The sequence below is a fragment of the Hemibagrus wyckioides genome, linkage group LG08, assembly GCF_019097595.1.
Source record: "Hemibagrus wyckioides isolate EC202008001 linkage group LG08, SWU_Hwy_1.0, whole genome shotgun sequence".
NCBI classification, from domain to species: Eukaryota; Metazoa; Chordata; class Actinopteri; order Siluriformes; family Bagridae; genus Hemibagrus; species Hemibagrus wyckioides.
The window spans coordinates 26,493,460-26,510,929 of NC_080717.1; the positions used below are offsets into that span (position 1 = coordinate 26,493,460).

Genomic DNA, 17,470 nt, shown 5'->3' on the forward strand with positions numbered 1-17,470 from the left:
CCCGGTCTGCAGTGGTCAGTATCTATCAAAGTGGTCTAAGGAAAGAACAGTGGTTATCCAGCAACAGGGTCATAGGTGGCCAAGGCTCATTGGAGAGAAGGCTGGCCCATGTGATCCGATCCAACAGACGAGCTACTGTTGCTCAAATTGCTGAAGAAGTTAATGCTGGTTCTGATAGAAAGGTGTCAGAATACACAGGGCATGCTGGGTCAGGGCTGTTTTGGCAGCAAAAGGAGGACCAACATTCATATCAGTGTCACTCTAGTTTTGCTTTGAGATGAATTGCTGAATAATAAGCTGAGAGACTATGAGGTTAATTCATTACCAAAGTACAAATGAAGACAACGTTTATACATTTTATCACTCTAACTGAAAGGCTAGGCTTAGCTTGCTTAAAGGGAAAAAAACTAAAGGTGGTGTGTGTGTGTGTGTGGACTAGAATTAATTGTTTCAAGGAAACCCATTTGTAGGGCTCTACAGTATACAAGCCATTTACAAGTTCTCTCAGTGGGACAACCCAGGAATTCTTGTAAAATAGTTTAGACAAAATAACAAATTAGTTAGACCAGTAGACTATCATGACTGTGTAGTAGTATAAGGTTTCTGCTAAGAATTTGATCAAAGTTTTAGCCTTTGGATGGAAAAATAAACAGCAACATTCAGCAGCAGGTGGCGCTGTTTCATGTTGCTAGAATCGATAGAAATCAGTTTAAATTGTCGAGAACCAAGAGGTTGTAGATGTGCTTACGTTAATCCACCAGCGTTTCCCAGCTCCGCTCCTCAGTAATCTGACTCTGACCAGCTCATTAACTGTATTTAATAGAGTAAAGGTTTAATTAAAGTTTTGGGACGTCTGCCTTTACATGCACATGAATGTAATATGGAGTTGTCCCGCTATTTGCAACTGTAACAGCTTCAACTCTTCTGGGAAGGCTTTCCACAAGGTTTAGGAGTGTGTTTATGGGAATTTCTGACCATTCCTCTAGAAGTGCATGTGTGAGGTCAGGCACTGATTTTGGATGAGAAGGTCTGGCTCTCAGTCTCCGCTCTAATTCTTCCCAAAGGTGTTCTATGGGGTTAAGGTCAGGACTCTGTGCAGGCCAGTCAAGTTCCTCCACACCAAACTCACTCATCCATGTCTTTATGGACCTTGCTTTGGTCACTGGTGTGCAGTCATGTTGGAACAGGAAGGGGTCATCCCCAAACTGTTCCCACAAAGTTGGGGGCATGAAATTGTCCAAAAAGCATTGAGTTCCTTTCACTGGAACTAAGGGGCCAAGACCAACCCCTGAAAAACAAAACCTGAATTCAATGATTTGGAGGGGTGTCCCAAAACTTTTGGCAACATCGTGTATTTTTCCAAACGAGTACACCCTCGTGTGCTTCCTTAAGCATTTCACAACACAACATAGTAACTTAATACCTACGAATATCTGACAAAAATAAACAGACACCCGAGGCTGGCTTTATTACAATAAATTTTAATTGAATGCATTTTAACTATTAAAATATGATGCAAAAATCCAAAGACTTCTGCTGGGCAAATATAGTGGTTATAAAATTCTCACCTGACCATATCAGACACATGAAAAGAAACTCAACATTGAAAAGAAGTCAGTATCATTTTGAACAGGAAACACTGATGTGTGATGGGGGAAGTTATAACCAAATTTATACCACGAGCTTCAGACTTTGTATCCACTGTACACACAGCTCTGAGTCAGGATGAAGGCATTTTCATATAAATAAACACTATCTATTTTTACTTCTATGTAAAGTAATCTTCTCTTCAAGAAATCCCTGACTCGCACAGCAAAGACACAAAAGCAACAACAAGCCTCGATTTTTTCATACACCTAATACGTATGTTTCAGGCACTTTAAAGTCAGTCAGGAGGACGGGATGTTCTTCAAACGTTTCTTAAGTTCAGCAAAATCAATAGAAAGGATCAAAGTTCTTAAAAGGGGGTTTTGGTCCGTTAGAGTAAATGACAGTAAGTAGAGAGGCATAGGATGTACAGTACACTACCAGTCAAATGTCTAGATGCACTCGTTTTCCCCAAACAAACAGTGTTCACGTAGAAGCAGTGAAGAGCTCGGAGTATTCAGGAACCTCTGGGTGAAGCTTCTCCTAAACCTGCTTGAGAAGATGCTGAGAAGCTGCTTCAGGATCACGGTTTATTTTAAAACACGTTATTTTGGTCCGGATGTAATTCTGTGTATAGTCTTAATCTTTTTATTGTTATTGTATGAAAGCAGAAAGTAGTAACGTGTAAGAACAAACTTTCGACTGGTAGTGTATTAGATAATAAAAATAATAATAAAATAAACAACAACAACAACAAAGTAACGTCACATTTCCAGCCGAACCATAACTGGCTGCAAAATCAATCCTATTTTAAATCCATCCATGACGGTATTTAATTATTGAATTAATTTGACGTATAATTGCTAACAGCAGACGTAATAAATTAAAATGTAACTCATGAATCATTGATTTGAAATAATTTATGTCTGTTCAATGTAAATACAAAATCTAAAGTTTTGACTAGATACAACACCAGTAGAGAGAAAGATAGCACACGCGTCTGTCCTGAGAGTTCTACTGATACCACACACACACACACACACTTATGTGCTTACAGTCACACATCACAGATGAACTCTTGATACAGTCTCCCACAAACATTCTCATACACACACATACACACACACACACACTCTTGTGCACACAGAGTGCACACCTTGCAGACCCACTCACATACTCTCATGCACTGTGACACACACACTCACTCATACATGCTTTCATACATACACTCTTGCACATATACTCTCATACTTTCATACAATCACCCACACACACATACACACACACACACGTCCTCTTGCACTTGCAGATACACACACTTTCTCTTGGACACACACACAACTCTTGCATACAAACTCTCAAGCACACACACATACGGACATACACTCTCATGGACACACACATTCTCACACATGTTCCCTTGCACTTGCCCATGCACACACAACTTTTTCTAGAGAACACACACGTGTACAAACTCTACTGGCACACGCTCTTACACATGTTCTCTTGCACTTGCAGACACACACACACACTCAGACTCTTGCGGCCAAACTCTCACGAACACACACATACACACTCACTCATAGCCATACACTTTCGCCGACACATACACACACACACACACTCTTGTGTTCATACATTCTCATGCACACTCTGTCTTTTTCTAAATTCATGTCCAAACACAACCCCAATTCATTGCCCTGCTGTAGAATCGTTTTCATCATGATGATGATGATGAAGGTGAAGATGAAGATTTGTGGCACAAAGTCTTTCTACAGTATCATGTAGGTAGTATAACTCTCTCTCTACAAAAATAATCTAGATTGTCTTTTTTTTCTTTTTTCTTTTTTTTTTTTTTTTTAGCTTCAGCCTCAATTTGGCTGTTAGTGCTGGTTACTAATCACACGGACGGAGTGGATCCCGTGAGCTACACGAGGTTCGTGTGAGGCCAGCAAGAGAAGATAAATACAGATGACCTCGGCAAGCAGGTTGCATCCAAAAAATTCCCATAGGGATATAAATACGTTTGTGTGTGTATATATTATTAATGTACAAAAATATATACAGCAAAATAGTTCTTTCTCAAAATCTTTACATGACATAAAGGCATCGAATCACATCGCTCTGATGCAATCGTTGGTCCAGGGTTTTTTTTTTTGTTATTTTGGTGGGTGTGTGATACAAGTGAACAAAAAAAAAGCCTGAGCAGTGAGTGTGAGGTCATCTTCACGGTGGTGAAAAGCCATAGAGGCCTCCACTGGGGGAAAAAATCAAAAGAATGACTTCTGTGGTGATAAGACATGCCATTAGTGCAAAGAAAAAAAAAACAGTAAAATTAATATTAAATTAATTTTTATAAATCTGGATTTCCTGGTCTGGGCTAGCGAGTGGTGAGAATGAGTGACAGGAAGGATGGTGAGACAGGCAGGATGTTATTGTGTGAGCAGACAGGAGAAAGAAGAACAGCAGGTCGTTCATGCTGAATGACCACACACAAACCACTTCCGAGTTTTTGGTTGTTCTAGTAGCTTAAAGTCTAAATCTCACAGGAAGTCACAGGAAGCTGTTTACTTCCTAAAAGAAAGCCTTAAAAGGCACCTGGTCTCACGAACGTATGTTTTCTCCTAGTGCTCAAGATCCTTCTGTTCAAAGATGACACGTGTAGCAAAAAATACACTGACCGCACCGAAAATGGCAGAAGAAGCGATGTAGGCAGTGACGGATTGTGTGAACTGGACGATCATGCCCATGAACAGAGAAGGGAAGACCTGAGAGAGCAAGAAGGTGCTATCAAGAATGGCAAAGTCCAAGCCCACACCACGTTTCTCGTAATCGTCCGATCTGGGATCGAGGTGCGTGGCGTTCTGACCGTAATATTCCACGTCGTCTCGGTCGTAGTGGGCGTGACCGTTGTGGTTCAGATCGCCTGTGTCTTCGTTCAAGGTGAGGCGCATGGTTTCGGGGGGGATGTTTATCCCGTTTGTGTGTGTCTTTTTGGTTTTCTTGGTTGGCATATACACCTGTGTGAAAGGAGAAGAACCAGTAAAGATTATTATTACGATATGTGCTCTAGTTTCAAGCTGAACATATGATTACAATCTAAACAGAAGGAAAGCTCAAAAGGTTTGAGCAGATAATCGCTAATTGTTCCCCGAGGAACAAACCGAAGAACCATTCAATGATGTTTTAACAGAACCTTTTTACTATATTCTCAGCAATGGGATTTTAAAGTAGATAAAATACATACATGGTATACCAGTTTAGGACTGAACATTTTAGTTTTATCCCTGATTCCATACCAGGATATGGTAGGAGGAAGGAAAGTACATGAAACATGTTATCTTGGGTACAAAATAAACCACCTCACACCTAGACTAGAGTTCTAGAGACTAGAGAAAAGATGCTTAAGTGAAATAAATAAATAAAAAATCAAGCCATCATGTACCTGGAACCACGAGTATGATGTCTTGCTGCATGTCTGGATAATCTGTAGCCATTAAAATGACCAATCACATTTCTGTCATTTGGCAGACACCACCTATCCAGAGCAACTTATATTTATCGCATTTTTTTTTTACAACTGAGCAATTGAGGGTTAAGGGCCTTAATCAGGGGCCCAGCAGTAGCAGCTTGATGGTCCTGGGATTCAAACTTACAACCTTCTGATCAATAGTCCAACACCACATCCCCCAGTGTTCACCTTCCATGACTAGTGATGTTCATGGAAACAGAGGCAGTCAAAACATATTTCTCAAGGTTTTTGTATTTTTTATTTTGTACGTGACCCTGGTTGGGTTTCAGGGGGCATTTGGTATCAGGAGCTGTATCCATCATCAGGAATAACAACATCTCAAGCTAAACTGGATGTGACCATGGATTTGTGCTTCTTACACCAACTGGCTGATTCTTATTGTTTGTTGACGCCATCGGCACATAACATGACCTTCTGCTGTGGTTGGCAGGTTGGAGTTGAATTAAAATCTAGTAAGGTTGGCAAAATGGCCATATCTCTTAGCTTCCATGAATCTCATCCTGCTTTGTTGATCAACAGCACTTAGTCTGACCCAGAGATTTCAGTAAAACCTTATAGCAATGTGAAGTTTTTGATGGATTCCATTTCACAGAAGGTAGGAGATTTAAACCAAAAGATTCAGTGTAAAAGCCTACCTCCTTCTCTTGATGATAGTGGCAGGTGAGTGTGTACGGCAGAGTCTGTAAGGTGGCGAAGGCAAAGCCGGTAAGAGCCGACATCCCAGTCACCAACAGCACGCTCTTGGACATGCAGATGACCAGTGCCGAGAGGGTAAAAGATACCATGCTGAACAGGAAGACCTTCCTGGAGCCGAACGTACACACCAGCCGGTTCATGATTAGTGAGAAAAAGGTTGAGGTAGCACACTGCAGGAACAGCCCCAGACTGCCCATGCGGATACCTGGAGAAATGAACATTAAATGAACATACTGGAAGATCATAAATACGGACAATAACGTTTGACAAATAAAAGTATCCTAAATGGGTGGATTCAATGCAACTATTCACAGACTTTAATTAAGATCTAAACAAGAAAATTATCTGTTGGTTAAATGATCTATAGCCATGTAATTTAATGTAGATTGCTTTTCATAACCATTTGATTTCATTTGATTGATTCCAGTTGATACTTGGTGATTGGTAATCACTTGGTTTTCTCTTTGGCTTGTTTTGGCTTCTCACTGCAATTAATTCAACTCCGAGGAAAATAGCTGAAAACATACTAAAAATTCTCATTTACTGATCAGAAATACGGCAGGTGAACTGAGAAACCAGAGCTGGCGTTAAAGAAACTATTATAGAATTAAATCATTTCACAGTTATACATATGCAGAACAACTAGCATTTCTAAATTCTACAAAGCACAGTAAAAACCAGGCTTAACTTCAGACTCCAAAAGTGTGGCTGTCTGTCTTTTTAAAGATGGTGAGAGTTCAAAACATTAGAGACAAAGCCAACCTTAAATCTTCCACAGCACATGTTTGTAAAGGCAGTGGATTGTAAATGACTGAGCGGTCTTCACACACCATGAATTCGGAGCTTAAACACAGTCCAGGAGGCCAAACATGAAGCTGCTCTGTTTTGTGATCATCTACCCGAACGCCAGTCAAGGAGCAGTGCTGACAAACTGGCTATAGTTTGCTGTTGCTATTGATAGGCTAACTCAAGAGACTCCATTTATTTATACTTGGGTGTGTACCAAGTCTGTCAGTATGCCATACTGAAGAACGGCCATTTAGGATGTTATGTAACACAGGAAAGCTCGTGCTCAAGGTGTGTGAGCTGCTGGTTAGTTGAAGCAGGGGCAGTGAGTCATAGCCGTGCGTCCATCTGTATGTTTGAATGAGTCACAGCACAGTCACTGACCGTGGGTGAAGGTTAACTCAAGTTCACTCAGAAGAGCCAGACATGCTGGCCACGAGAAAGGAAGCAACACAGCACCAACTCCAGAAAAACAAACTCATTACCAGAGGAAAAATGATTACTTGAGGGGGTGACAAACACAAAGCAGACCACTTCTGACAGAAAACAGACGGTCAAGTGAGGCCAAGGGCTGCGAATTCTCATCAGAAGAGCCAGGACATTTCTGTTTGGTAGGCCTGGCATACATATAAGCTTTTTAATCTTTTGTCCATCCCTTCCCTTTAGCTCCCAGTTCAGTGATTAGCAAGACCAGCCTTTGTTTTCTCATATTACAAGTCAACAGTTACATGTATCTGATACATATATCCTTGCCTTGTTCATCACCACAACTTTTTCATACATAAGGTTACTGACTAATCGACTCCGTTTGGTGGGTTATTTTGAAATGGTTTATTAAACTTAAAATCTGTATTAAAAATACATACAAACTGATAAAAAGAAGCACTATCTCACCTTCATCATATTGCTGCCTGGGCACTGTGCCTGGTGCAGCACTGGGAACTCCTTGGTAAAGTCCCTCTCCAACAAAGTCTGTGTAGAAAAGCATGAAGCTCACGATGGCCATCCAGCTGCTTAGCTGAGCAGCGCAGAGGCGCCTCATGACATATGGCACATGGCAGTAGCTTCTGAAGATTGCTGGTGTTACTGACCAGCAGGTCCTGAGCACACATATTAAAGAACCTGCCCTTGGGAGGCAGACCTTAAACCGTCTCCGGGACATATAGCACATAGAGAGGCATCCAGCCCAGGTCTCGGAGTCCTCTTTCTCCTCCGATGCCTTCATGGTGACCAGCACACAGAAGACGAAGATGAGAATAAGGAAAGTGAAGAGTCCCTTGGATTGGCCACCCAGGTATTGGGCAAGTGGACCAGAGCTCCAGTCGAGCAAGGACAGGAGGTATCCAATGCACGAACCCAGACTCGCCATGAAGGAGAAGGTAGCAAAGGCACGGGCGCACTCCTCACGCCCACCGTACAGGTCTGAAAGAAGCGCCTCCAGCGGTGTGAAGCACACCTGGCCACAGAAGTCCAGCAGCACCACCCCCAAGATGAGCAAACCCACCTGAAGTGGCTGGTTAGGATGGGAGCTGCCACCCCAGTTGAGGTGGGCAGCCAGGACATCGGCGTGAGGGATGATGAGCATGGCCATGAGCACACCCAGAGACAGCAGCCAGATGAAGGGTCTCCGGCGTCCATAGCTACTGCTACAGCGGTCACTGGCTGAACCAATCAGAGGGATGAAGATGAGGCCTAGAACTGGACCGATACCTGCAGAGAAATGAACCATGACTCATATTATATTCTTTTCATAACAGTACACAGTGATGAGAACATTTTTGTACACAGTGTATTTGAAAGATCCCAAAGGCCCAGAATAAGATAAAAAAATAAGATAAAAATAGATTGTGACAAGGACAAAGCAAAAGCTGCAGGACAAACTGTATCTAAAATAGGAAACTCAAAAACATGTACACACCGTGTTCCTTAATGACGACCTTAATTACTGACTCAGCATTTTGCAGCTGAAACCTCTAGAAGCATCAGCAGGGTAAAGTGTAACGACCGAATATCAGCTCTTCTCCCCAAAACCCTCTCCCCTCTACTTCCTTTCTAATTAAGGACAGATGACTAAGCCAGAATTCACAGCCAAATTCTCAGGGGCTATTTCTAGCTGCAGCAGCAGCGGATGATGAGTTGAGGAGATGTTCAGGAAGATATTAAGTTCACTGTGGAAATACTGTATGATCCAAAAGACTTCCTGCTGGGTGATGAGGTGAGGGTACTCATAGCAATAAAGTCTTTATTATTGTAAAACCTAAAAGGTCATTTCTTTCTGGTAAATGAAACTCGGGTCACTGAGATGTGTGCTTGATATTATCTTAGAAAAGTCATTTTAGTCCAAACATAAAAAAGACACCTGGAACCTAAGCTGCAAGTTTTGTAATGTTCAGGGATATAAAAGGTTTGAAATAACACACCGCAAAAACAAGGCAATGATGCAGGTCTGGTTTGAAGGTGTTGAAGCGGGATTTGACAAAGCATGCTATTCCTGCAGCAGGGTATCACTATGGAAGCGGTGGAAACGGATAGCCGAGGGAACGTGCTGGCCTTAAAGAAATTTATCAAAGGATATCCGTCAGTGAGCGCTGTAGGACTGTGTGTATCTGGCTTCTGTTTCAACATAGGTCTGAGCATTTAAACAGGCTGTGAGAATTTGGGTCTCATTCGTCGTTTACATTTCTGGCATTTGGTAGAGACCCTTATCCAGAGCGCCTTACATTTTTATCTCATTTTATACAACTGAGAATTTGAGGGTTAAAGGTCTTGCCTGGGGGCCCAGCAGTGGCCGCTAGGTGGACCTGGGATTCAAACTTGCAACGATCAGTAGTCCAAAACCTTCACCACTGAGCTACCATATCCCAGTTGTGAAAAGTTCTGGCATCTTCTCACAGATCGACGTGTATCCCAACACAGCATTCAACACAGTGCTCTGATTGGACAGAAGGTGTTGATTAATTTTCTATTGGAATTCACATGATTTATATTAATGCGTTGTCAGGATTTATATGGCAAGCTCTCTATGTAAAGGAATTAAAATGTGGATAATTGCTGACTCTCTGAGATTTTCTGTAAGGAGATGTTTTATTTGGCATTTATGGAAGGAGTCTCCAGTGTCAGAGCTTTGGAACAGTGGTATAAAGCTGTTTCTTTAAGGTTTCTAGCAAGTCTTTAGGACTCAGCATTTTTCAGTTTCCGGTTTCTCTGTAGCATGACAAACTGCTTTGTTTGTCTTACTGACTTCAAGGCAAAGAAATGGTGATGATGATGATGATGATGGAATGACTGTTTATAGCTGCTATAAAGAAAGTCTTGCTCAAGTCTTTTAGTGCTTACTTTCTGCACAATAATTTAAATACAGACAAGAGTCCTGAATAAAGTCCAGCTAATTTGTTGCCATTTTAGAACTGCTACGTACCTGTTGCACACATTTCCATGTGAAACCAGACATCATGTATATTCAAATTGATGCTTGAGGGCAGCGGACCATCACGAAGTAAATACTATCTGGCCTCCTTGGTATACCCGAGTTCACAGATTTTTATCTATCCACGTTCTGACCACAAAATCAATCAGCAGATTCAATGCTTACTTATTTAAAAAGTGCTGCTTTCTTCTTATCTTATCATGGCGCTGTGTAAAAATACCCGTCTAAGCAGGAAAGTGCTGTGGTTTGAAGGGAGAGGTTTGAAGGAAGGGAACAGATTCCTATGCTCCCCCAGTTTGGCAGATGTTAGCTAGAACTGCTAATATTGCTTACTGCAGCTTTAAGTGACTGCCAAAGTCAGCAAAAAGTCATCTGAGGTTGTTGAGTTTGAAAACACAACCTTCTCAAACTGAACACAGTTCAGCTGGCATTTAAATCTCAGTGAATGTCAATGGGGTGCTCACGTATTTCTCACAAAAGTGTTGTTTGGAGCTTTCTCATGAAAAACGACACACTAGCATAAACACACACACAAAATATAAAACAATACTGCAGTGTTTCAGACACACAAACGCTCAGCAGCATTAGTGAGATGCTCGCACAAAACCCCAGAGGGGGGCAGGAGCCATTATTTTTGGGCAGAAAGACACCAGCTGTGAGGCACTAACACACCAATGCAAGAGGATAGAAAACCAATCACAAAGAGGAATTAAAAAGCACCTCCAAACTGCTGAGCAGTGACAAAAATGAGCGAGCGAGCAAGTACTTTGGAGGAGGAACATTTGTAATTTTGTTAACTTTATATATATATATATAGTGTTTATTCTGTTCCACTACAGACGCTTTGTTTATTCGGGAGAGTTTTTGCATTCTTTTGCCTTTGTGAGTTTAGCGAATACACAGTGCTTGCCAGGATGGATGGAATTGCACACAAAGGCTCTTTCTCTCTTGCTTTGCAGCTGTTGATGGGGGAAAGCGGTGCAGACTGTACATTTTCTCACCATACATCGTTCCTCCGCTCCACTCCGACTAACACGTGTGGGTTCAAGATCGTTGACCGCTTGATTACCAAAAGCTAAACTTCTCCACATGGATAGAAGAAGGCATCGTGCAGCTGAGCAACACATCTAAACCAAAACCGGTTTCTTGAAAACCTACAATTCAGATCCATCACATGATCATCTACTACTTCCTTTAACATATATCATTTCTAACTGCTCAACACAACGAAACACTGTGCTTTTGCGAAACCTAAAAATGATATGAAAGCCACACTTCCTGTCATCTCAGGTCTCAGGTCTTGAGCCTTGGTCTCGTGAGCCAGTAGAAAATGAGAAGGCGAGACTAAGGTCTCTTCGGCTGAGGAGCTGCTTCATATCGAGTAGTGCTCACACATTCATACTGTTGTTTGGAGCACATCTGGAAAAAATATTCGCCTTGTTATCTACTTTTTTTTCTCCCTGCTTGCTTGTTGGCAAGTCTGGAAAAGTATATTTGACTTTCCCCTATCAGGATTAGATTTTATTAAAATTCTAATATTATGTCAATCAAAATTCTTGCATAAAATGGGTAGAATAATATCCAAATCTGATCCCATGAACTCCACACCATGTAGGAAAACCAGCAGAACTTGGAGTCAGTGGTGTCTATGGAGAGGCCAGTCTAGTTCCTCTTGTTAGGAATTAAGCTGCTGAAGAAAAACCTCACCTTGCTGGGAAGTCTGTTTCTGCAGGTTATAATAATAAGTAAACATATATCCTACACACGCACGTACGTCATGGTTCTTGAGACATCATGCTGACGGGAATCTCAGCAGAGAAAACTTCGGATGCTGACTCGACTCTCTAAGAATGCTTTCCTTATAACTAATACAATAAGCCTGCAGCACTCTATACACTAGATGCACATAGCAAAAATGTTTAAAATGGACGGAATTCTGCACACACAATACTCCAGACAGCTTGATCGATGGAATATGCCAGTGCACAACCATTAACATCTTACGGCACTGAGTCCCTCAACAATTATCCCTCCTGCTTGGAGGCGCATAAGAAATGAATAGACGCAAGAAAACTATCAAGAGGAATTGAAGAGCATCATCAATCTCACTAACAGAAAAAAAAGGAGAAAGAAAACTGCTGAATCTGTGACCCTATGACTTTTACTGCTGTACCTAGAACAACCAATCACAGCAGGGCTGGACTTCTAAAGTCATACTCTTTTAGAGTTAAACAAAAATAAATAAATGAATAAATCAAAATAAATATGATAATATATTCATCGTATTACACGGCTTAAGGACGTAACAATTCTTAAACTGCACTGATCTGGAGGCTCAGCTAAGATCACAAGAAGTGAGAGGAAGCGCAGCAGAGAGGAAGCTCAGTGACCAGACATCCATTGATGGAGGATGTGATGCCTACAGCAGCATCTGGGAGGTATTTTCCAGGCTGTTAACGGCTGGCATGTGCAAATCCGGCCTCAAAAATGAGTCTGGATTGTCCTTTTAGAGCTGCCATGTGCTGCTGAAGGCTCTGAACTGAAACCGAGCTGGAACGGATAGCGACATGGTCAGAGGAGATTTACCGCTTGTGCTGATTCATAACCGGAAACTGAAAATTGGAGGCGACACTAAAATATAGTCAAAATATCGTACATGATTCTAGAAAGTTCTACTGGTTTCCATCCAGCGCTACAGTGAGAACAAAAAGCTTTGGAATTTACTTCATTCAAATGTGTATGTTGGTTCCATGTGACTGAAATGAGTCACAAATAATTGTGGCTTAAAATAAATTTAGTATAAGTGATAAAATCACAATAATTTTATGTAAAGTAAATGTCTTTTTTATTAAAAGAATCTGACTGTTTGCAATTGTGGAGGAATTCGTACCTAGCACCATGGTCATGTACTTCTCCTCTATGCCAGCCTCCAGCAGCAGTGGTGGCACGTAGGTGATGCCAGCTGCCACGCAGATCTCCAGGCCACAGGACAACAGGTTGAGCAGCACCAGATGACACTGGGCCCTCCATCCAGGCATACTTCCCAGAGGCAGGGGTCGCTCAGAGGGATGAGGGATCTACTGGAATTTGTAGGTAGGAGGTGTAGGGTGACGGAGAGCTTGGGTAAGTGCTCTCGTTGGGCTCAGATCTTCCGTGGCATCCATCGGGCTGTCAGCATTCTGAATCTGATGGACAACAGGGTGAAAAGATCTTTAGATAGGAGATGATTACAAAGTAAATCTTAAAAAGGGTGAACAACTGAAAAAATGAAGTTTATTTCGAAAGGTAAAGAATTTTTGTGTATTGCTCATACAGTATTCTTCAAAGTGTTGCTGTTAAAGCTCATACCAGAATCTTTGACATATTTGACATGTTTTCTTCATGCTGTAAACAAATAATGTTGACTGACATGACAGTTCTTGTGCAGAAAGATGAAAGCATTGTTAATGGGAATGTTTTACAGCACATAGTTCAACTTGTTGAGTCACGCCTTGTGTACTGTGAGAATACTGTTATGGGATCGGCGTCAGTGTCACCGTCAGCCGTCAGCCCGAGCTCTGATGTCAGTAGTGTATCCTAAATTTAGAAATGACGTCACGCTTTCGTACATATGGACTTTACTGTGGAACTCAAATTCCATTTACGTTTACAGCATTTGGGGGATTCCCTTATCCAGAGCCACTTACATTTATCTCATTTATGTAACTGAGCAGTTGAGGGTTAAAAGCCCTGCTTAGGGGCCCAGCAGTGGCAGCTTGGTGGCCCTGGGATTGGAACTCAATCAGTAGTGAAACACCTTAACCACTAAGCTTTACCACTTTCCCATTACCACTGACTACTAACTTATTTTGTGAGTGATAGCGAAGAGAGAGGGAAAGAGAGAGTGTGTGTTGGGGGAGCACATTCCTCAGTGGCTATCACCCCCCCTTAGCCTCACCCACAGGCCACGGCCTGGTCATCCACTCCACGGACCCCGCGACCCCAACCCTCTTCGCTCCACCATGAGCTCGTTCCCTCGGGGTTGATTAGAGAAGGCCATGTCAAGAGCCTCCTCACTACTGCCTCTAATTAGCAACCATTGTCCTTAGCACTTCCTGCGAGCTCGCCAAGTCTTGAGTGGCTGCTATGTGCAAAGCAATAATATCATGTACAGACTTGGTTTCTTTTTTTGGACACAGAATGATACACAAGATGTTTTGTCTGACAGAGCGCTCGTAGAGGCACATACCAAACAGACGAAACCGGGATATGGTTTGCTGATGTAAACATATGAATAATTTTTCCCTTTATCTTATGTTAAAAACAAGATTTATGTACTATGGTAATAATTCTGTCTGTGTTTCTTTGTAAAGCAGTTTTGCAGAAATCTGGATTCAGAGATCAAGAGAAAGCAAGGATGAAACATCGAGAGGAAATGGGCACATATATAACTTGTCTTTGTCCCTGTTCAACAGTCATGTCCTATAAAGTCTAGCAGTGCACCCAAAGGAAATAAGACTCGTGGGATAAACACAGGATGGTCTTTATGATTACAGCAACAGGTCTTATAAGGTATTTCTGTTCTGTTCAGTTTTTCTAATTTATTTCTTAAGCATAACTTTGTCTTATTCATAAGCATCTAAAATTTGAAGGTGTTACCACTAAGCCTCCTGGTGGTCCAGTGGCAGGATCATTGCGGCGCTCTCATTGCTGCGGCCCGGGTTCGATTCCCAGACAGGGAGCTAACCCAGTCACTGAACCGTTAACAGTTATCCCAAGCCTGGATAAAACGAGAGGGTTGCATCAGGAAGGGCATCCGGCGTAAAACCATGTGCCAAATCAAATACGTTGCCCAGGTGATCCGCTGTGGTGACCCCGAACAGAGAGCAGCCACAAGAACAACCTCCAACCACTAAGATTCTGTGATGGGTTATCCAACAGAGGGGAAAATGACTTAAAGCCAACGGTGTCCTGCTTAATTTTATAACAGGCTTGAGACAATAGTGTCATTTGTTTATGCAGATTAAAAACAGTTACATTCCGCCTGTGATATGGAACGCCAGTGAACTGATAAAAAGGTTAATGAAAAGCTAAAAGCTGAAACCTATGAACAAAGTGGGGAAACTAATCAATGGCAAAAGAGAGGAGGAGAAAAACGAACAGGAATTAAAATAAAAAACATGTCACGCTAACAGCATGTGATTACAACACAAGGGAAAGACACTGTGCTCTGACAGAATGGGTTTTTATCACGTACATTTCTGCACAGTGAAATTTTTTCTTTGAACAACCCATCCTTAGAGGTTGGGTTCAGAGTGCAGGAGCAGGGGGGTTGAGGGCCTTGCTCAAGGGCCCAACGGTGGCAACTTGGCAGAACTGGGGTTTGATCTTATGATCCAGAGCCTTAACCAGTTGAGCCACCACCACTAGAGTTTAGTCACTTTGGATAAAGGCATCTGTCCAGAGATCATGAAAAAATGAAATCATATTTAAATATGTATTTTGTATTACTATACAAAACTGTTATAACAGAACTACACACTCCTGTAACTGTGGCATGGTGTCCTTGTCCACAACCACCACGACTCTAATGAGCTGCTGAGGGAAGCACAACATCACCAAGCACTTCTTCTCACAAGCCTCCAGGGCATGACATGTCAATCTGCAAAGGGCATCTTCCCTTCTTCCGTACTGATGTCAAGATATGTCTACAGTCAGCTCAATGCTCTCCCAATCCTTACTCACCCTTCTGCATTCCAACTGCCTTAGAGGGAAAAAAGAACCTCAGTCGAACCTCAATTGACCGCAAAGTATATACACATATATACATCAAACTGCACACAACAAAAAAAGTAAAGAAATTAGACGATCCATATGCGCAACTGCTGACCAGATACTCTCTAGTTTCAATCTGTTGAGAATCTGTGAATGCTCTTGAAATATAAAAGCTCTTCAATCTGCACAAGTGCTGAAGTGCTACCCGGGTTCAGCGAGGGCACTGTGGTCTGCTCTGAGTCTCCACCGCACCATCTGAGCTTGAGGGATGTGAGAGAACACTCTGAGCAGCCGTCGCCTTCCAGGAAGAAGGAAGAAAAAAACAACCAGGTGCTATATTCATATTTGGTGTGAAATTCCTGCAGTAATGCAGCCCCATCTGCTCTAATAAGCCACAAGAATGTGAGCAATCATCGTTAAGATTTTTTTTTTCCAGACACTCACTTTCTTGACTCATTTTCTTGACATGGCCCTGGAAAGGAGCAACTTCAATGGCCGGTCTGAGATGTTAAATCAGAATTCAACGATCACTGAAAAACACGAACACTCTGAGATATTGATAGGGCTGTATGAGTTTTACGATATACATCTTCTCATCCACCAAACTGAATAAAAGCTCAGCACTCTCCAGAGTTCTTAAGACAAGAACTGGTGTTCAGCTTGCCTCATGAGACAACACGGCTCTTCGAAACACGCGAATCACACTCGTAGGATCCTGAAAAGAGCTCATCAGGGAACTCAGTGTGGTCTCAACATTGCTGCCCAGATGCCTAGACTCCTAAACCCCCACTCCTGTGACCGCTCTCCTTCTCACCCCTTGCTGTGCTCCAAGGTCATTCCCCCTCTGACCTTCATTCTGAGAGCAGTCTTACAAAAGATCAGTCAATGAATAGTTTCATGTTACCTCATCTGCCTTTGATGGTTCAACAAAATGGGCAGGACCCGTTGTGAATATTCACCGCTTTATGCCATGTATAATTAATGAATTCTAACAGATTCCAGTCTATAGCAGGAAGCGTGATGCTGAAAAAAACACACCAGTGGTTGATCAAGCCCTTCATAAGTCAAAAGCAAAGTCTTGAAGGAGTGGGATTGTATACTGGCATCCAGACAGTTTCTTGATTGCCTCTTAATCTTGGCAAGAAAATCCCTTCCATCAGACATAACAGCCAAGATATCAGTCAAAGTGTTGGTTTTAAGACTGTTAGATGAAGGTTAGGATCTACAGTTTGACAATCACCAGCATGTTGGCTACCTTGTTGGGAATTATTTGTCAAGTGTGCGGTCTTTAAATCAGGATGGATGGCGCATAATTTTCCATGTTTATCCTTCATACTACTCCCTGGCGTACTTTCTGCAGTCTGTGGATACAGACCTTCTTTTTAATCTTGCCACAAGAATGCCTGGTGTGGATTTTGAGGCATCTGAGCCTGGAGAAAGGGAAGGGGGTAGGGTTCTTCTCCTCCTTTTGACACCAGTGCTCTTCTCCCCCAGCGCCACATTTCCAGACCCTATTCAACACCCCATCTCACCCCACCCAGTCATTATTGCCCCCATGGCTCTGAAGAGCATTATTGCCAAACAAAACAGGCTTTGTGTACATTACGTCTGCGTTAGTAATCTGATCTTCTAAAGATTCAAGTCTTTTCAGTTAAGGTATTATTAACACCGGGGGCATGTAGAAACAA

At 42.1% G+C, this 17,470-nt stretch overlaps 1 protein-coding gene across 2 annotated transcripts in view; it reads right to left on the reverse strand.

The window, feature by feature from the left end:
* Window positions 1–1,135: 1,135 nt before the first annotated feature.
* Window positions 1,136–17,470, reverse strand: part of LOC131357633 (solute carrier family 45 member 3) — a 30,969-nt gene continuing 14,634 nt past the window's right edge. For both annotated transcript variants that reach the window (XM_058396774.1, XM_058396775.1), the window contains exons 2-5: window positions 12,919–13,213; window positions 7,496–8,311; window positions 5,755–6,020; window positions 1,136–4,607 (exon numbers count right to left, since the gene is read on the reverse strand). In XM_058396774.1, the coding sequence (XP_058252757.1) occupies window positions 4,212–4,607; window positions 5,755–6,020; window positions 7,496–8,311; window positions 12,919–13,066 (1,626 nt within the window). In that variant the 5' untranslated portion in view covers window positions 13,067–13,213 and the 3' untranslated portion in view covers window positions 1,136–4,211. The remainder of the gene's footprint in view (window positions 4,608–5,754; window positions 6,021–7,495; window positions 8,312–12,918; window positions 13,214–17,470) is intronic.